Source organism: Amphiura filiformis, chromosome 11 (genome assembly GCF_039555335.1).
Source record: "Amphiura filiformis chromosome 11, Afil_fr2py, whole genome shotgun sequence".
In the NCBI taxonomy this organism is placed as follows: domain Eukaryota; kingdom Metazoa; phylum Echinodermata; class Ophiuroidea; order Amphilepidida; family Amphiuridae; genus Amphiura; species Amphiura filiformis.
In genome coordinates, this window is record NC_092638.1 from 35,482,660 (window position 1) to 35,505,139 (window position 22,480).

The 22,480-nt window shown below is 36.1% G+C and overlaps 1 protein-coding gene across 1 annotated transcript; it reads left to right on the forward strand.

The window, feature by feature from the left end:
• Nucleotides 1-253: 253 nt before the first annotated feature.
• On the forward strand, nt 254-15,522 carry LOC140164779 (uncharacterized). The gene is made up of 4 exons (XM_072188147.1): nt 254-334; nt 8,924-9,007; nt 10,859-10,934; nt 11,826-15,522. The coding sequence occupies exons 1-4, from the start codon at nt 315-317 to the stop codon at nt 12,234-12,236; spliced, it is 591 nt and encodes a 196-aa protein (XP_072044248.1). The 5' UTR covers nt 254-314; the 3' UTR covers nt 12,237-15,522.
• The last annotated feature ends 6,958 nt before the right edge of the window (nt 15,523-22,480 follow it).

Here is a 22,480-nt window from a genome sequence, read left to right on the forward strand (position 1 = left end):
ATCATAATTTAACAAAATAATTTTTAATTTAGAATAAGTGTTTCTCTTAAAATAACAGCACAAACTTGTAGTTCGAAGGTCACCCTTTTTCAACTATATTTGTTTCAATAAAATAGCAATAAATAATTATTTTTGTCCTATTAAAGTCTTTATGAATATTTTATGCATCTAATTAATATATTTTTTGGTTGATATTATTATATTTTGATGAGATTTTTAATTTCTTTTTTAGATTAATTCCATTGATTAACGAGGGCGCTCTCGACGTAAACAAACATTCGCGCAGTCGCAGTTGGTTTCTCAAAGGAAGAAAGATGACACAGACAAGAGCAAGGTATTTTTCATTAAAATTACACTTATTTTTGATAGTTTTTATTTAATTCAGCAGTGCAGTTTAATCAATTAATATAGTGTTGTGTTTTATGTGAAAGATGAAAGCAAAATATCAAATCTGTACATGAGAAACCATGATGTTTTCACCGTGTGTTTGTGGTTAAAAATTGTGAGAGCAGGACCAGCTGATTTTTTTTGTGTAATTTGCAATTCATTGCCCATCCCACTTTGTTACAACTTACATGTTCAGCAATCTTTCTTTGACATAATGCAAGATTCGGCAAAATTGAGCAGTTCAAGAATGATTTATTCTTCAGATTTAATAAAAATTTGTTTGTGTATATGAACGATTTTAGTAGAGAAGTATTATTGTAATGTAATATTGATTTTACTAAAAAGTAAAAAGTTATTGAATTGAACGTGTCAAATTTTTAATGTTTTGGGCTTGACTGAACATGCATTCCAACACAGATCAATCAGCAAGGTCAGGTGACACTCCCAGGTACACACTGATACTCAATTGATACTAGTTTCAGGTTCTAATAACTCCCATTTAGGAAGTAATATTCTGGAGTAGGCACCATGAGTGACAGAAAAGTACTATAATTTATAAAGCAGAACAAAGAAATCAAGAAAGGGCACTACCACTATATTCATGTATTGTTTAAAATAAAATAAAAAGTTTTCCCCACTGACCAAATCTGAAAAAGTTGTGGAGGCCCAACAAGCAAACAATCTTTTTTTTGGGTCTAAGTTTAACACATCCAGAATGTAGAAAATGGAAAGATACCCCTAAAATTGGCATTTCTGGCCCCAAATTTTTCATTCTCTCCAAAGAGGAACCTTCCCTTGGGCTCTGGCCAAGAAATGCAACCTCAACAATATCCCTTCACCTTCATTCTCATTCTCTGGCAGTTTTTTGATATCTCTAGTATGGTATTTTATACTAGGTCAGGACTCATTAACGACATCGGTATCGGATCGGATATCGATCGGTAAAAAAAAAAAAAAAGTTCCAGGATCATTCACAGTTCATTTGAAAAAAAAAATTGAAAAAAAATTACAAAAAAATTAGTTTGTTATCTTTTTATGCAAACCATTAATCATGCACATTTGTAGCACATAAACACAGTCAAATTAAATGTATCACATAATATACATGCATTGGTTTTCCATGCATCTTAATACTAATTATGGCGTGTCCGTCCTCTGTCCGCACGCTATCGCATGCGCGTGGTGCGTATAACACGAGCTCGCGGTGCTAATCGCGTGTGCGCTATCGCGTAGTGCGCGGAGTAGCGACGGGCGCAGTGCGAGCATCGGAAAGCATTACAGTGACTAACAGGTGCATCTCATCGGACCAATAGGCCTATTTTAAAGACATGATTAACATAAAATCATCAGTTATGGTAAGGCCTATGTAACCCGTTATGCTTCACATTTCTCCCGATTGAATTGACGGCCTACATCCAGACACTACTAAAATTTCGGGATATTTTTGGGTCCTCCGATGTGGTTGCAGGACAGGGTTTGGAAGAGGCGAACGATGGGTTTTCAGATTATAGGTTCCGAAGTAAGCGTCACAGCTACAAAACAGAGTTGATAGTTGTGTCTTAATCATTGAGAGATGTCGTATAGTAGGGGCCTACTTTGAAAGGTCAGGACAAGTATTATAGGTAACGGGCGTTGGGTAATTAGTTAGGGGAAAAAGTTCACTTTGGTGACCACTCTCTGGCTAGTAAGGTTTGACGATTGATTCGACTTCTATGGACCATTTAGAAAAAAATAGCCACCATGTCCCTCGCGAAAATCCCGGCATTTTTCGCTAGAGGCCAAAATCCAAAATGGCCGCCACCACCATTTTGAAAATTTAAGTTTTGAACCAGAGCAGCTATAATCATGCACAAAGACACTTTTTCGGATATGTCGAGTACAAGGATTCCGATTCTGACATTAGTTTGACATTACGGCATCATTTTCACCCAGAAATCCAAGATGGTGGCCGGCACCATCTTGAAAAATTTAGTTTTGAACAAGAGGACCTTAAATCGTGTACAAAGACACTTTTTTGGATAAGTCGACCACAAGGATTTCAAATTTGACATTACTTTGACATTACGAACTCATATTTACCCAGAAATCCAAGATGGTGGCCGCTGGCGCCATCTTGAAAAAAATAAGTTTTGAACCAGATTACCTAAAATCGTGTACAAAGACATTTTTTTGGATAAGTCGACCACAAGGATTTCCGAATTGACATTAATTTGACGATTACAAAATCATTTTTGCCCAGAAATCCAAGATGGCGCCATTTGGTAGAGCGTAAATGTGATTTTTGAATGAGAGCAGAAGCATAAGTGTGTCATTTCCGCCTTATCTGGGGTTCATGTCTCTTATATGGGGTTTCAACTGCCTTATCTTGGGTTTACATCCCTTATCTAGGGATAAGGCGCCTTATCTGTGGTTTAGACGGCCTTATCCTGGGTTTACGTTCCTTACCTGTGGCTAAGATGCCTTAACCTTTGCATATCGCAGTCTAAACCCAGATAAGGCATATAAACCCCAGATGATGCGCCGTAACCCCAGATAAGCGACGTAGACCCCAGATAAAGCAGTCTAAACCCCAAATAAGGCGCCTTAACCTAGTGCTGTAATCGATTGTCGTAAGTATCGATAGTCGGAAAATACATAGACTTCCGACATGTCGAAACACTCAATGTCAGTATCGATACACAAACGACATGGCACTCATGCTTAGATGATCTCAAATCAGGTCTCAAATTACCGTCAAATACTCAAATTACCGTCTCCCAATTTAGTTTTAGCTGTTAGGCTTCAATACACTTGTTGTTAACTTGTTTCTGGAACTTACTGATAATAAAATTGGTAAACTCAAATCCGTGTTTCAAACTGCGTGAGTATCGATAATAGTATCGACATGTCGGATGTTTGCCTCCCGACATATCGATACCCAGAATGCTTATCGATTACAGCACTACCTTAACCCTAAATAAGGAACATAAACCCCAGAAAAGGCATCTAAACCCCACATAAGGTGCCTTAACTCTAGATAAGGGTTGTTAACCCCAGATAAAGGTCGTAAACCTCAGATAAGGCATCTAAACCCAAGATAAGGCGCCTTAACCCCAGATAAGAGACATAAACTCAGATATGGCAGTCTAAACCCCAGATAAGGCGCCGTCTGGGGTTTACTTCTCTTATATAAGGTGTATGTTCCTTATTTATGGTTAAGGCGCCTTATTTGGGGTTGGGACTGGTTTATCTGAGGTGTACGCCCTTAGGCTCTATTTGGGGTTTAGACTGCTATATCTGAGTTTACGTCTCTTATGTGGGGTTAAGGCGCCTTATCTTGGGTTTAAATGTCTTATCCGAGGTTTGCGACCCTTATCTGGAGTTAACGACCCGTATCTAGAGTTTGGGCACCTTATGTGGGGTTTAGATGCCTTATCTTAGGTTTATGTTCCTCATTTAGGGTTAAATCGCCTTATTTGGGTGTTGGACTGCTTTATCGACGGTCTACGTCTCCTATCTGGGGTTACGGCGCATTATCTGGGGTTTAGATGCCTTATCTGGGTTTAGACTGCGATATGCTAAGGTTAAGGCATTAGCCACAGGTAAGGAACGTAAACCCAGGATAAGGCCGTCTAAACCACAGGTAAGGCGCCTTATCCCTAGATAAGGGATGTAAACCCAAGATAAGGCAGTTTAAACCCCATATAAGGGACATGAACCCCAGATAAGGCAGAAATGACACATTTATGCTTCTGCTTTCATTCAAAAATCACATTTACGCTCTACCAAATGGGGGCCATCTTGGATTTCTGGGCAAAAATTATTTTGTAACGTCAAATTAATGTCAGATTCGGATTTCTTGGGGTCGACTTATCGGAAAAAGTGTCTTTGTACACGATTTTAGGTAATCTGGTTCAAAACTTATTTTTTTTTCAAGATGATACCATGCCACCATCTTGGATTTCTGGGTAAATATGAGTTCGCAATGTCAAAGTAATGTCAAATTTGAAATCCTTGTGGTCGACTTATCCAAAAAAGTGTCTTTGTGCACGATTTAAGGTCCTCTTGTTCAAAACTAAATTTTTCAAGATGGTGCCGCCACCATCTTGGATTTCTGGGTGAAAATGATGCCGTAATGTCAAACTAATGTCAGAATCGAATCCTTGTACTCGACATATCCGAAAAAGTGTCTTTGTGCATGATTATAGGTGCTCTGGTTCAAAACTTAAATTTTCAAAATGGTGGTGGCCGCCATTTTGGATTTTGGCCTCTAGCGAGGGACATGGTGGCTATTTTTTTTCTAAATGGTCCATAGAAGTCGAATCAATCGTCAAACCTTACTAGCCAGAGAGTGGTCACCAAAGTGAACTTTTTCCCCTAACTAAATTAGAGATCTAGGCCTATCACGAGAACCGCCCAACCCGAGAACTGCGAGATCTAGTTCATAATAAACACAGCCAAATTAAAAAGTCACCACTAGTTCCATCCCCATTTAATCAGAGTCTAATGACGGATAAACATAATACAAGAATAACAAATTGTAGTTTTTGGTTTTTTTTGTTATGTTTTTTTCAAGGGTGCATACCACTAAATCCGCCTGTGAAGCGGTTTCCGGTAAAAGTTTATCACGACTATAGTCCCAACTTTACATAAAAATTGTGCAAAATCGGTACAATATTAACAATTTTAGTGTTGCAAATCGTGTTTTGCTAGAACTTGTGAATGTGATCTCTACTAATTTGAACAGAAAACGCGAAAATTTGAGTGATGTTTACGATGATGAGCGCATGAACACACGAGGTCAAAAGCGCGTTAGCAGTCGGACGTAAACATGGGAAAATCGGGCCTTTTTATATAGCGCTATTTTTCTCAAAAAGTAGACCTAAAATATGGTGTCATTTTCAGATATGTTATGCAGAATTTTGTTCTGATTAAGATGATATCAAATATATATTTCAAAGTAAGACGTAACTCGATTTATAGCCTAAAACGTGACCCCTATTTTGCACGTAAAGTCTATGGAAAGCTATTTTGTGGCATGTACCCTTTAAAGGGGCATTTCGTGATCCACAGCCTCATCCCCCACTTTTCCCAAAAAAGTTGAGATTTTTACACCACTGGATACCTCTGGCTACATAATGTTTATGTACCAAATATTTCTTGCAGATTAATTGCTTAGCAAAAATATCGCTAAATTTGAATTTCATTCTGGTGCACCAGAACGAAATTACAACGTATTGTCTATGGAGCAGTGTAATACACATAATCATGCATAACTCGCATAACGCAAAAATCGGAATCAACTGAAATTTTGGAAATAAGCTTTTTTCGTGGATATCTACTGAAAATGTCATAAAAAGAGGATGCTAGGATCACGAAATCCTCCTTTAAGGAGCAATTCCATGCGTTTTCCGCACGTCTTTATCCATTTAAAATGCACGCGAAAAAAAGAGGAGGGACATCAACAAGCGCGTTCATGGACGCCAGGTTTTTCGCTGTATGTGCGTTTGCATGAATAGGCCTGCTTTTATTTCCAATTTAATAAAAGTTCCGATTTTGGTAGAAGTGCGAAACCTTTTGATATGAATTAAGAAGAGTTTCAAAATATTGAAAACATTGTTTATTGGTGTTTAAATTACAAAGAAGTTTTTCAATTTCATTGTTATTTTTTAATTAATTTTTTTGTTATTTAAACTCAAGTTTTGGCCTTCAATTTTAATAAAATTACATACAAAATTAGACTTAAGATATTTAAGTTTCTAGTTTGCTTTATTTATACCACTGTCCAGTATTTTAAATTGTTATAACATTCAAAGTTTAATTTATATTAATATTTAATTTCAAATAGCCATTCATTACATTTGCTTTTTGGACAAAACGGGTTAAAAGTGACGCGGGGGGGGGTAGGCCTACTTGATTGACATTTCTTGTCTTTTTAAATATTCTGCAGGTACTGAGAATGTTTTAATTTTGAAGCTATGCACTTGTAAAAGATGTTCAAAGAACGTTTACTCTTAACATCAATTAATATCTTCATGAAAATAGCAAATCAACAACCATTGTGCATTCATGTGCATCAAAATGACGAAAAATGGCAATTGTCGGCTATCATGCTTGTGCTTGAAATCGACATCCTGTCTAAAGTATGAAAGAAACTAACCCAAAATTTCTTACAATTAATTCAAAATGTAGTGAAAAAGATAACAAAATCATTTTCAAGGCCTAAAAACGATGTTTTAGCCTCTTCAAGGGTGCATACCACTAAATCCGCCTGTGAAGCGGTTTCTGGTAAAAGTTTATCACGACTATAGTCCCAACTTTACATACAAATTGTGCAAAATCGGTACAATATTAACAATTTTAGTGTTGCAAATCGTGTTTTGCTAGAACTTGTGAATGTGATCTCTACTAATTTGAACAGAAAACGCGAAAATTTGAGTGATGTTTACGATGATGAGCGCATGAACACACGAGGTCAAAACGCAGTTAGCAGTCGGACGTAAACATGGGAAAATCGGGCCTTTTTATATAGCGCTATTTTTCTCAAAAAGTAGACCTAAAATATGGTGTCATTTTCAGATATGTTATGCAGAATTTTGTTCTGATTAAGATGATATCAAATATATATTTCAAAGTAAGACGTAACTCGATTTATAGCCTAAAACGTGACCCCTATTTTGCACGTAAAGTCTATGGAAAGCTATTTTGTGGCATGTACCCTTTAAGGAGCAATTCCATGCGTTTTCCGCACGTCTTTATCCATTTAAAATGCACGCGAAAAAAGAGGAGGGACATCAACAAGCGCGTTCATGGACGCCGTCAGGTTTTTCGCTGTATGTGCGTTTGCCGCGAATAGGCCTGCTTTTATTTCCAATTTAATAAAAGTTCCGATTTTGGTAGAAGTGTGAAACCTTTTGATATGAATTAAGAAGAGTTTCAAAATATTGAAAACATTGTTTATTGGTGTTTAAATTACAAAGAAGTTTTTCAATTTCATTGTTATTTTTTAACCAATTTTTTTGTCATTTAAACTCAAGTTTTGGCCTTCAATTTTAATAAAATTACATACAAAATTAGACTTAAGATATTTTAAGTTTCTAGTTTGCTTTATTTATACCACTGTCCAGTATTTTAAATTGTTATAACATTCAAAGTTTAATTTATATTAATATTTAATTTCAAATAGCCATTCATTACATTTGCTTTTTGGACAAAACGGGTTAAAAGTGACGCTGGGGTAGGCCTACTTGATTGACATTTCTTGACTATTTAAATATTCTGCAGGTACTGAGTATGTTTTAATTTTGAAGCTATGCACTTGTAAAAGATGTTCAAAGAAAGTTTACTCTTAACATCAATTTATCTTCATGAAAATAGCAAATCAACAACCATTGTGCATTCATGTGCATCAAAATGACGAAAAATGGCAATTGTCGGCTATCATGCTTGTGCTTGAAATCAACATCCTGTCTAAAGTATGAAAGAAACTAACCCAAAATTTCTTACAATTAATTCAAAATGTAGTGAAAAAGATAACAAAATCATTTTCAAGGCCTAAAAACGATGTTTTAGCCTCTTCAAGGGTGCATACCACTAAATCCGCCTGTGAAGCGGTTTCCGGTAAAAGTTTATCACGACTATAGTCCCAACTTTACATAAAAATTGTGCAAAATCGGTACAATATTAACAATTTTAGTGTTGCAAATCGTGTTTTGCTAGAACTTGTGAATGTGATCTCTACTAATTTGAACAGAAAACGCGAAAATTTGAGTGATGTTTACGATTATGAGCGCATGAACACACAAGGTCAAAACGCGGTTAGCAGTCGAACGTAAACACGGGAAAATCGGGCCTTTTTATATAGCGCTATTTTTCTCAAAAAGTAGACCTAAAATATGGTGTCATTTTCAGATATGTTATGCAGAATTTTGTTCTGATTAAGATGATATCAAATATATATTTCAAAGTAAGACGTAACTTCGACTTATAGCCTAAAACGTGACCCCTATTTTGCACGTAAAGTCTATGGAAAGCTATTTTGTGGCATGTACCCTCAAATTAACTGTGAATGATCTTAGCACTTCAGATCAGGTCCAGTGGTTCTCCAAAGTTGCCATTCCAAAATTTCTATATTCCATTGGGGTCCATTTGAACACCGGGACGGGTTGGGAACAGTCATGGGTTAACACCCTACTCTTTTCGAAACTGGCTGCGAAATACATGTACAGATATGGCTCTCTGCACACGGGACCGACGGCTTAACGTCCCCTCCGAAGGACGGAGTACTTTCATAATTCATTTACCCAATTCTAAATGAACCATGAGGAGAGCGGAAGTCTGAATTTAATCTACAGATGTTGCCAATTAATTTCAGACTTTTTTTTCCAAGTCAAACTTTGAAAACCTTTTTTTGGGGGGGTTACGGTATCGGATATCGGCCTATATTACAACATCGATATCGGATCGGTAGACAAATGCCATATCTGTTGAGCCCTAGTATTTACCTATTTTACATATAGCCATTTTGCTGACAATTTGTTTTTTGTTCCTTCATCAGTCGAAAAAGAAACCACCAAGAATTGGAGGAAGATGCAGGAATGTTTCTTCCACTATCCAAACGTAGAGATTTCAATTTTAATGGGTAAGTACACTGCTGATTGATCCATCCTCCTTCTGACAATTTTACATTAAATTTTAAACAATTTAAAATGCGACTTTTTTCACACCCTGTACATGTATAACACAATGGGCTTAACAAATATACCGTATTGTTTGTAATAAACGCCCCGGGGGCGTTGCATTTTTCCAAATGGGGGGCGTTTATTGGAAGTGAATTGTCAGTGAAAAAAGGAGGGAAAAGGAGGGATTTACGACCATACAAGATGGCGACGCCCACTGAAAATTACAATTTTGTGGGAAATACAACAAAATTACACCTGTAAGGCTGTAAAGTGCATGGAATTAGTGAAATTTTACCATAATTAGGCAATGAAATGGATGGGAGTTGAGTCAAAATAGGTTTTTTCCATGCAATTTAACGATCGTGACTGACATGACTGATGCAAGTTTTAAGCTTACCTACACGATATGGCATGGAAATGTTTGCATTTTTGTCACTTTTTTACAGAGAAATTGGAGGGGGCGTTTATTAGAGGGGGAGCGTTTATTACAAACAATACGGTAGTGCAAATTATATATTTAATGAAATTGAAAGCACTAATTGTGTACATTCCCAATATCAAGTTCATTTTCCAATTAAATATACTATGTAGAAATAATAAAGAGATGTTATTTTTTAGGTATTTTTCATTGGAATCGCCCTGTATATTTTTTGGCACATCCTGTATATCCATTTCAAACTTTATTCTGTTTAGAATTAATTAATCTAAACTTTCCACTTACGTAAGATTGTGATGATTTTGACTTATTTAACAGTATTTTTAATGTTGTAACATGTGTTGACTTTTATTTCATTATTTTAAAATAAACACCTATTGAAAGTGGCTAAGTTTATCAATTTTGTTTCTACAAATTTATATCTTTTTGCAGAATTATATTTTAATTTATTGGTTTTTCATATTAGATACATGTTTGTTTCCCTTTCCATTTTGAGCTGAACTAATAAAAAAATGTAAATGTAGATATTTATATAGCGCTTTATGCCGTAAACAGCGCCAAAGCGCTTTTACATTTATTCCGCGTCATTAGAATATGTCGGAACCACGCTTGCAGCCTACAAGTGGCGCAGGGTCCATCAGTACAACGACTGTGACTACCCCTAACAGCTTCCCATTGCACCTGGGTGGGGTGAGGCAAGCGAGGCAAAGCGCCTTGCCCAGGGGGCAACAATGTGGTGAGAACGGGAATCGAACCCACGCACGTCGAGCAAGCTCTCAGATTTATGAGTCCAAGGCCGTAACCACTGAGCCACCGTGCCCTAACTAATGAAGTGACATGAAAGAAAGGAAAATTTGTGTGTCAGCGAATCTGATTGACTGATTAAATCTTGAAAAGATCTCATCAACAAGCATTAAAAAAATTTGTGTTGCTCAAATTCTGTGTTTTTATTTCTTTAGCCTGACTTTATGCACTTTTTCCTGTTTTTTTTTTCAGAATCATGTTTTTCATTGAAATGTATTATCATGCCTGCATCAAATTTTGTCACAAATACCGGTACAGCGCCTTGTTTTTTGCTGGATAGTGTAATTCATAGTTTTAGTACTCTTAATCTTTCTTTATTGAGGGTAAAAGTTTGTAAAAACAGCTTCAATGATCGACAAGCACTTCTTTCTAGAAGCAGGCCCTCATACATGTAGACATTTTTTACAAGCAGACAGACAGAAACACAGACAGAGATATAAATTCAGTGATCACTTATTTTGTTATCAAGCTATCAAAATGTCAAAAGATAAGTTGACTGAAAATATACAAATGTACTGTGACCTTCTCTACTCAGTCATAAATCCCAAAATGTTTTCTTTTAATTTTGCAGGCCTAGTCCATTTAGAAGTGGCCATGGTAGTCCTGGTAATGATGAAGTGGATGGTATGGAGAGATTGCAAATAGGGGTAAGTCATTTGTAATGTAGTGTTTCCTTATTAGACCTAGAAATCTGTGACAGTACAGGCAAATCCATTTGGATTCTCACAAGAGAATTTTATTACAATCCTTGATTCACATAAATCTACCTCCCGCTCCTGCTGCACAATGATTGAAATAATACTGCCCTCTATCAGTATGATCCAAGATGGCTGATTTGGTAAACGAAAGATACAATGTAGGCACTCAACCGATGGCTGTTTTTGTGGTTAAAATGTCCTCTCAAATCAGTAATATTGTACAAATTATTAATGATTTTATACCATAATTCGCCATTTTGGGGGTTCAGTTGCTTTAAAAGGAATTGGATAGTAACATTTGAACAGAATTTTTTGTGGGACCTGAAAGCACATCAGGCATACCAAATTGCATTCTGAATTTGAGGTATGTCCTTCTGACATTGGTAATTGGGATCACCGTTCATCAAAGGGATAGCTCAGATGGTAGAGCACTGGTCTCACAAACCAGAGGTCGCCGGTTCGAATCCCGCTTTACAGCCAAATTTTCTATGCTCCCTGCTTCTTTTAATATTTAGATTTGGTACAATTGCCAGGTAAGTATTCAGTTTCCCAGCCACAGAACCTACCGGCGCAAGCAATATAATAATAGAATTAACGCATTGGTTGATTGCCATGTTAAAGAAATATTTACAGTAAAGCATGACATTTTTGCATGCATGATTGTAGCAAATTTCACAAGTGCAGTTGATTCGCAAAATTTTTCATGCCCACAACTATTTTTTCTTTCTATAGACCAGAACCATGGGTTCTCTCCAAAATGCGAAATTTTATTGCCACAAAAATATCATGGTTTACAGTATCTCATTTCCTTCTTACATGTATACATCTTGTTCTCTGCAGGCTCTCTGTACTGAAGCATCATCCTCCCATGTACACACAACTTCCCCGAAAATGTCTGGTGCAATGATATCGCCATCAATGCAGGGTGACATAGCCAATCAGCAGTTCTTACCATCTCATCATCAGCAACAGCAGCATCTCCACCCGTGTTCTCCAACAGCACCTCACCCTCACATGCTGGCCACCAATCTTGTCTCCAACCACGATGGCAACGGCGTACTCGGCGGCAGCGAGGGTCTCGGCTTACCAAACGTGCCGGTCAGTCCGGCTCACTCACCGCCACAGGGTCTTAGCAATAGTCTTTCTAATTCTCCGTATGATGAGATTAATAGAACATTACGCGAAGCACATTTCTCAAGAATAAGTCGCATCAATGGTGTAGAATTAAGACCTGATGAGTTACATCTATGATCATGGTGCTTTGTGTTAGTTAGTTTAGATTAGACAGTTAACATGTAGTTTTACTTTTTACTGAGCTTGTAATAAACAAATATATATACAAATCATATTGTCAAAAGGCAAATTAGCTATATAAACAGGAGGCAAGAAGTTTCATATTAATTGCTTGTTAGTGTTTTGTTGTAGCATTCCCTTTGGTAAAAGAGAAAAAGATACAGTGATGGTTGTTACATGCTGCGCATGCATGGAGAGTGTACCCTAACTTTTTTGGGGGTATAGTCAGTCAGTCAGGTAATGAATAAAAGTCCCCAACCAGACAGGAACTTTAACCTGCCTGACATACTGGTTTTGAACTCAAAGCCTATAATTTGAGAATAAAGGTATTATTTTTATCAAGTGCATATATCGTCTCATATAACATGGGTGACATCATTATTTTAAGTAAACTTTGCCAAGTTGTTTTACCAAAAAATAATGATGTCGCATGTTATGAGGCGATAGATGCATTACAGCGACTAAAAACAATACCTTTATTCTCATTCTTATACAATTCAATTGAAATAAATATATTAATTATAAGTATACAAAATTTTGATCAAATTAAATCCTATATTTTACAAGGAATTACCTAGGGCTTAGAACCGATCAGTCCCCTTGTTGCTATGCACCTCCGATTGGTTCAAATAGCGTGTGCACAAGTATCGCTAAAGTGTGTTCAAAGACTTAAGTCTTTTAACACAGGTCATTTAAAAATGACCTGTGTTAAAAAAGCCATTTCTTGTAATTCTGAGTCTTATTTGAGCACAGTTGGGCATGTAATTAACAATATTGTCACCCCAAAAGCAAAGTTACCAGCATGGCTGGGTGTCAGAGTACATCTTTACGAATGTATATTCATGTGTATGTAGTTTTTACCATTTTAGAAATAACTTATGCATGATGGTGCTATTTATTTTCCTTGGCACATCACTTCAGAGGTGCTGTGAATTTGCAGATGGGTCTGTGCGTTTATTACAGCTCTTACTTCTACAAATCTCTGATGGTAATTTTTCAATTTGTAAGGGTACTCTTTCATCCAAAATCTGTAAAATTATTCCATTTCACGTTCATTTATAATGACTTTATCTCAGGTGACATGTAGATAGAGTTGAATATTTATGATCAAAATTTTGTTGTTTAATTTAAATATCTTTGGTTTGTTCTCCTGTTTAAATATGTTTTCATCAGATAGAGTTTTTAAGTTTTTATGATCAAAGTTTAATTGCTATGTTATAGGCCAAAACAGTATGTTGCAAAGCTACCATGGACGTTCATTTTTGCAGTGCGCATTTGCATTTGTCTTCGTTAGAGACATAGTTCATATATTTGGTTAGTTCTTCATCTGTTGAGTACAGATACATGCATAAAGCAATGAAAAAACCTGTTTTACAGGCTGATGGACTTTTCAAGTAGGATCATTCGTTTTTTGGGTGTTTTTTTTTCAAAATGAAAAAATTTGATGTCCCAAAAATATCACAGAAAGCTTGAAAATCTGGCAAAAGTTTGATTAAATTGTAAACATATTTTGAAAATGTTCTGAATTTTTTTCAGTCAAAATCAATACATTTTGGCCCCAAAACAGCTGATTAAATTACATGATTGTAGCAAAAATTTTGCAAAAAAATTCTCCCACATTGTAAAATCCGGATCATACTGCGATCTTGTTAGTGTTTTACGGCCTAGAATGCGCTACATACTTGCGCCTCGACAAACATGTTCTGTGATGATGTGGCTGCTGCCGTCTACCGTGTGATAGATGGCATGGGCGTCAATCAGGTGGTGGGGGGCAGGGGAACGTGTCCCCTCACTTTCAGGCAAAATGACCCATTTTTTGTTCTTTTCAGCCACTTATTGACAATTCAGGTTGATTGTCCTCCTCCCCCCCCCCCCCACATTTCAAGCCAGATTGGTGATTATGATAGACGGCATGCAAAAACCAATGAAATTCAGCGCTTACAAGCTAAGCCACAGCCACTGACTAAGAATGCAGGTGTGAGTACAACAGGTATGAGTGAATACTCACAATATGAAGCTGTACACAACGAAGTCACTGACTACACTTGGAAAAAGGCATTGTGTCACTACCTATATCTATTCAGTTGAAATATTGACACAAAAATTAGGACTGCCAACTATCAGCATAGTTGCTGCTGTATTGTTTTGTTTGTACTGTTTATAATTATTTCACATTTATTTACTTAAAAAATCGGACAAAGTTCATTGAACTATGATCTTTCTTTGTAGTGTAGACTAACCTAAGATTTTATATATAAAGTACCATGTGTTTATTAAGTTTCAAAAATATTAATGTTGTCAAAAAACAGGAATGACCAATGCAAAAACATTTCGTATCAACAAATTGTTTTTCTTCAGTGGAAAAAATAGTAAAGAAAACTGAACAGAGCTGCTAATGCTATATGACAGTGTTGTAGTTGCAAGTAGTGCAACAAATTAAATGTCTTGTCAGAAAGTACTTTTTTCTACCATTTATGAGGAAAGAACTTGTTACAGACACACATAATGTGGATGTAAACATCTTTTATGTCCAGGGTTGACTGGATTTTGTGTAGGCGATCTGTTACTAGCAAAAACACTGTTTCCTTTGAACTCGTATGTGAAGACACAGTTCTGTGCAGTGCATTCATGTCTATGCTGTCCTGTGAACTCTGTCCATTATTACTCACACCCAGTGTTACCTGATAAGCGTATACAGGATATATGGATTATTGAATTGTGTACTGGTGTATGAGAGTATAGCCGGCATGTAGGAAAAGAGGATTGTTGAATCTCGGCTTTAGGAAATAAGTTGTTTCCTGAGTTAAGCCTTTGCATGCTGATGCAAATTGGAAGTAAAGTGCAGAGTATTGAATATGTAAATTCAAAAATGTGTTCTGAAAGGAGAAAAAGGTGAAAATCAACACATTCAATCATACCCTGCATGGTGCCTTCCCATGTAGAAGCACAGTATCTGCAGTGGCATAGGCAGGACTTTTTCAGAAGGGGTGAGGCAACTTTTAAGGGGAGCCAAAATTGGATGGAAATGGTCAAAAATCGGCCAAAAAGTACAAGCAAGGCCTAAAAATTGATGGCCAGCATCACACAAGGAGGCAAGAGGCGGTAGACTTCTCACAGGGGGAAGTTTCCCCCTTACTTCCTCTGCCCCCCCGCATTGGCTGTGCCAATTACTAAGATATACTGCATTTTAATATGGGAGTAGATTGATGCAAATTTTGATAAATATATCTCCAAATAAAGTACCGGTAACAAAAATACAATGTTTGCTATGTTACCTAGTAAGCATGTAAGCAGTAGATTTTTTTTAAAGCCCATCTCCTAAGTTAAAACACGGTATCAGACTATGCTTTTTATTTATAGAGCTGCGTAAAGTTGGAGGGCAGATTTGCACTTGAGATCAGTTGTTAGAACTAATGACAATATTTTGACTATTTTAATATAATAACATAATAGCTTCCTGTTATAACTGTGGTATTGAATAGTTATATCAACTGGCACTCAGCTTTAGTACGAGTCAACTATGATCCTTGGGTATTATATGTATGTATTAATCCAATGGTATTATAAAACTTTGTAATGTGACTCATATTAAATGAAGGACATTCAAATTTAGAACTGTTGTAGCACAAGTCAGTTTGGCAGCCCTGTGTAGGAGTATATAAAAAGAGGCAAGACTTACAAATAATTATGGGTCACCACCTCCAGGTTTTAGGATTAAGGTGAGGGTTAAGATTAACAAAGGATTAGAATCGGAATTAGATTTTGATTTGAGATTAACATTAGGTTTAGTGATGTCTGTAGTCTCATCAGCTGCCAGTTTAATTCTGCTCGCTCTCCATACAACCAATTGTAACATAATAATGCTGTGATGGCTTATGTCTGAAACAGTAAGATCCGGGTATGTCTGAGTTCACATTCATGACTATGCTCACGACTCATGAATATATTTAGTAGCCAATTAATGGTTATTAACCTGTTGGTACAATTGGTGCTCGATGATGTGCTTTGACATAATGAGAAAGATTTGCGTGAATCAAAAGGGGTTGTGTGGGCGTGCAGTGGGCGGCCTTAACACAAAAAAGTTTGAAACTGGCGTTATTCAGCTTTTTCATATCTGAACTCTTATGTACAAGGATGGAAATGTATTCCATCGATTTGATTGTTTTCTTCCAACTTAAAGCCCAGTATTATTAGACAGCATATTTTACTTGACAGATATTACATTGTTAAAACTACTAATTGTGTTTATGTGTAGTATTTTGCAATGCAATACCAGCCAAAATATGCCCTGATATTTGACATTTACTGTCAGATGTGTAAAAGATATAATTTTAAAATACTGTGAAAGTGGGTACTTTCATGTGTATTCATACATAGTGGAAACTAAATAAACTCATCCCAAAAAGAAAGTATCCAGTTTGATTTTATTCCATAAGTCACAGATGTGGCCTTAAATTAAAACCTACTAAAAGTATGTTACAGATAATTTTTTTTTTCACAGTTTGATACCTCATTTGTTCAAATCAATGCAGAATTGATGACACAGTGACCATTTGAATGCAATTATCTCAATTTTAAAAGTTGCAGTAATTCCTATAGATTTGGTTCTGCTACTCAATTATGGGCAGATCAAGGGCGCGTCAGGCTCACGTCTCACTGAGAGCATGCGCCGAAGATGTCTGACAGTCATTGATGCAGCAGGAGGACATACCAGATATTGCCTGTGAAGAGTGAAGGGCAAACATTAAGGAAGGAGTAAAAGAGTATCTGCATTCAATAAAACACATGAAGTGAATTCAGTCAAAGAGTCTTAGTTCGTCTCTGTTATTGTGTACCTTTATGACGAATCTTGAGGAGCAGGAAAACCACATCAATAGGAATTACTGCAACTTTTAAAATTGAGGTCGTTGCATTTAAAAGGTCACTGTGTCCTCAATTCTGCATCGATTTGGACAAATGAGGTATCAAACTGTGTGGAATAAATTTATCTGTAACATACCTTTGGTAGGTCTTGATTTAAGACCCCATCTTTGACTTATGAACCAAAATCAAACTGGATACTTTCTTTTTGGGATGAGTTTAGAAAGCAAAATTAAACTTCTACAGTACGCTACTTATATTTAGTACTCTCAAGAGAGCGCTTTCACTGGATCAACCAGTGTCTTCAGCGGATGTTATTGTTATTGCTCAGAAAATTTGTGGTTACTAGTGATGATGACCATCCCAGACTGAACTGTGACAAAGGGTTAGATCTCCCGACCTCCCATCAAGGGGCGTCACATCTTATTTGACGTCATCTACACCTGTGACATCATCGGAATTGTCTCAACATCACTAGCAGCATTAAATCTTCAGATCAATAACATCCGCTGAAGACAACGGTGAAAGCACTCCCGATGAGTGTACCAAATTTGAGTAGCGTAGAAGTTGCATTATGCTTTCAATATCTGGTTATTTTCATTTTTCTGATTTCACATTTTAGTGTGTACCTGTGTGTTACATTATGTAGATGAGTGGGCTTTTTGGGTAGATTTTTGCAAACCAAATTTTTTCCTTTCAGATTTCAAAATAGCCACCACTATACCAAGATGGCCGCCAAAAAATAAAACACATTTTTTGATAATTATGTAATGTACTGAACAGAAAAAATGTGGTTTGCAAGAATCTACCCAAAAAGCCCACTCAATTACATAAGGGTATGTACTATTTTCTACAGCACACTAAATGAATGTTTTTGTGGTCCATTTAACACATGCTTAGAGAGGGTGAAACTATTGGAACATTGAAGCTTGAAAGTATTTTACAGTAATGAAGTGAATATGTGTAAGATATGTCAATATAAACTTGCAAACCTTTGACTTCTTGAACATACCATGCTGAATGAGTGAATGTTCTTAGTCATCCGGTAGTTGAGAATGGAATTTTGGAAATAAATCAGTTGCCTGATGAAGTCTGGTGGTTACGGATGCAACTTAGCAAAGTTGCAAAAAGTAAGTTCCAGTATTAGATTGATTTCCAAAACACCATACTGAGGTACCATATTCGTTCCATTAACCACCCAGGGCGCTTGACAAAGTCATTTTGGGTGAGCACTTAATTTTTACATCGTTTACATAATTGCATACATGTGCCATATGTTTCAGACCATGATCCAGCTTTGCGTGGGCTGTTAATTTAATATCACAGGGGTGTTTGTTGTAAAGTCACTGGGTGGGCACTTATAGAGGCATGGGCAGTTAATGGAATGAATGTGGTACATTGAATAACACTGTCTAATCCCTGAATCTTGACAATATTTATTTATTTCATGTTGGATGTAAGAAATAAGAGGTCACAAGAAATTATACTGTTTGTATTATATTATTTTATTACAAATTTACATACACGTGTACATCTAGACTTGTAAAATAAGAAATCATAATGTTGTGGATGAAGAAAAGATCAGTATTTTCCATGGAGTCGTCAAGAACATTTTCTTTGATCAAGAATGACATTGTTCAAAATTGTTAAAATTGTTTGCCTTCCTAAAGGTAGTAAAATCAAATCAAATTTTGCGATTTTCTCAAAAACTGCTCATTTTTGCAGAAATCTGTTATGCTAGTTGGATTCTCTCCATCATTTCCTTTCTGAAAATGTATACTTTTATACTTGCCATCATTACATTTGACATACAATGAAAAACAATACATATAAATTACTGCCTCGAGGAAGGCATACTGAGCTATAATGACTATATAGTGATAGTAAAGGTGAAAAAGTTGCAATTGTCATCCAATACCTTTGGGACCAGGATAATGGGCTATTCCAGTTGAAATCCATACACCCTCTATGGAAGACATACCCTTAATCTTCCACAAAGAGGGTGTGAATTTCAAATGGGGTTACCTGAATGGATGACTTTATTTGAAATCTACACCCAGGCTGTGTGGGAGATTGAGGTCATGTCCACAGGGGCATGGGGGTGTTTGGATTTCAACTGGAATATCCCAGTAGCTTATACTGGGAAGGTAACAGACTCATGCAGAGTTGAAGTGATCCACCCACAGGAACATATTTTACACCAAGGAATCTTGGCCAATCCACCTTTTTCGTAATTGGCCGCTTTGTTGCCGTTGGTCGCGTTTGGCTCTGCTAAATCCAATTAAGCAGAAAACTGAAAGTGAGGCCAAAGATGTAAATTACATGCAAAGTTAAGGGCTGGGGTATGAACGTTTGGACAGTATTTATTTTGGGACATTAGAGCACATCAGACATATCGAATTGCATTCTGAATAATGAAGAATGTCATTCTGATATCAAATAATTTTGATTTTTGAAATTAGCAATTTAATACACATTTTATGGCAAATTATTAAAATTGATATTTTTGATATTTAACAGTACTTGAAGTAAACTTTATAAATCTGATGATGTATACTTAAAGTGTATGTAGGTGGGATGAAAAGCCGACGATCAATTGAAAATTTTGACCTTTCGTATTGAAGATATGGATTTTTTTTTTCCCAAAACACCAAAAAAAATTAGGTCTTTTTGGGAAAAAATCCATATCTTCAATATGAAAGGTCAAAATTTTCAATTGACCGTCAGCTTTTCCTCCCTGCTACATACACTTTAAGAATATATCATTAGATTTATATAATTTACTTCGAGGACTGTTATATATCAAAAATTTGAAAAATATCAAATTTTTATAATTTGTCATAAAATTTGTATTATATTGTGATTTTCAAAAATGAAAATTATTTGATATCAGAAAGATATGCTTCGTATTCAGAATGCAATTCGATAGGTCTGAGGTGCTCTCATCAGTCTCATGTCCCACAAAAAATACTGTCGAAACGCAATAAACGCTCATTTTGGATCCCTTAATTTGCCAAGTAACCTTAAATAAAGACTATCTAGCTGACATTTGGTGCATATGTAATACAAGTAAAATAGAAGTATATTATGTAGGCATTATGTTAATTTTATTCAGAGTTAGCAGAGCCAAACGCCACCAACAGCACAGAGTGGTCAATAACGAAAAAGTTGGAATAGCTATTGAAAAAAGAGATGGGTACTCGCAGATACACTAAAAAGTGTGACCACCCAATTTATTATTTCCCTCCACTAATATTGTATTCTTCAACACACACTTTGGTGATTGATTTGGTCTGCTATAATATACCTTTGCCCTGTAGTCATCTTCTGGTTATCTGGAAGGTACTTCATAGGTACACATGTATTTATGGCCCAAGTGAGGTAACCTACGTAGGTATATAGTTGTGTAACTTAACTATCATCAACTTAGTTAATTATTATAATGTAGCTTTATTGAAAGCTGACTGTATTTATAAGCAAATTTCAATTCACTTACTCGCGGTGAAGACATTCAATATGTCAAAGAAAACTAGGGCGTTATATCACCGTAAGGCAGTTTTAGCTCAGGTTCAGACTTCCTGCGTTTACATAATTGATACATTCTGGTCGGTATTTTAACCTACACTGATAAATGCCAACTCCATGCATGGCATTAACTGTCCAATGTGTTTACTTTGAATCTTCCTGGTTTTGCTCGGAATATCTGCTGCAACTTACCTAAAAGTGGGCTACTTGGCAGCAGGTCTCAAAATTTACTTTTCCAACTTGTGTCGCCAAATTGAACCCTATTTTTGAAGCTGAAAATTTGAAAATGGGAGTATGAGGTACATTAGAAGACTTATTGTATAAAAGTTGTATCTCAACGCCACCCCAAAATATTCAGTATTGGGTCCTTGTTTTAGGCATTACTAAGAATTGGATTCCTTGAGAGCCATTCACCGTTGCATGGCAAGCCAATTTGATACGCCTTGGTACAAGAAAGTTGTGGCAACACTTGTGACACAGTAGACCATGGCTGTCATCAACACCTGAGATCCTTGAATATTGAATCCCACATCAGACAACGTTCGTTCACTTTTTGTTTTCAGTATTGAAACAAAAATGCAATCCATGAATAAGTATATGTGGTGTGATCAAGCAAAATCGGTCTGAAGTCAGGCATATTCAATTTTCAGTTTTTTACATGATGCAGAGCTACATTTTGCAGAAAACCTCATTGAAATTGAACATATAGTTTCAAAGATATAAACAGTCAAAGTGTTTCCAAAACAATATGCAACAAAAGAAATTATTCCCTTTGCCTATATCTGAAAACTTTCGACTGATTTTGCTTGATCACATCACATATGTGTTGGTGGATCAAACAAGCAAGAAAGGTAACGTTTTATGCTCAAAAAGATAAATGGTAGAAAGGAACAGATTAAGCTGGATTTTCATGTATTATACATGTACACATCTATACCATATACTTGTATTATTATATTTTATAGATATTATATGCAGCCCTATATTACAAGTTAAGTTATAATGTTTTGTGTTTGTTGTTTTTTTCTTTGGACTTGTTACATAGTGTAAACTAATATAAAGAAACCTCTTATTAATAAATATTTTTTGAGTTCTCCCTCAGATATTGAATGCAGCAGTGAGTAATATATTATTGTGTTGTGACTATGTATTGGGTTTCTTTTTTATTAGGTCCATGTATACTTCAGGCTATTCCAGTTGAAATCCATGCTCCCCTATGGAAGACTCCACATAGGGGGTTTGAATTTCAAATGGAGTCACCAATTCAGGTAACCCCATTTGAAATTCACACTCCCTGTGTGGAAGATTAAGGTCAATTCTTCTGTAGGGGGATTATGGATTTCAACTGGAATGGCCCATTATCCCGGTCCATTACGTGAAGCAGAGGCATGATATGGGAAATGATCAGGGATGTACAACGGTTGAGCAAACCTGCAGTGATGCAGAGTGGACAGCCATTATTTCCCATACCATATTATGCATGAAAGGTACCATCTGAGATCCTCAAGAAAACAAACATTTCAAATTTGTATGAAAAATTGTCACAAAGAAGAAAATAGCAGCGATAAAAAGATGTGAAATATTAATTTAATTGTTTGTCTCAAAGCTCTTCAGTCTTTGAAAACCTAATGCGGAATGCATTTTTTCCCTTTTTTTCTCTCTTCTTTTTTTTTTAATATAGAATTTTGAAATGCTTAAGCATTTTGATACTGTGATATCCCATAGACAATGTGCTGTACGACTTTTTAAAGAAATAAATCACAAATACAGACCATCTGTTGAATTTTTGGCTTTTTGTTGAAAAAAAGGAAATAAAA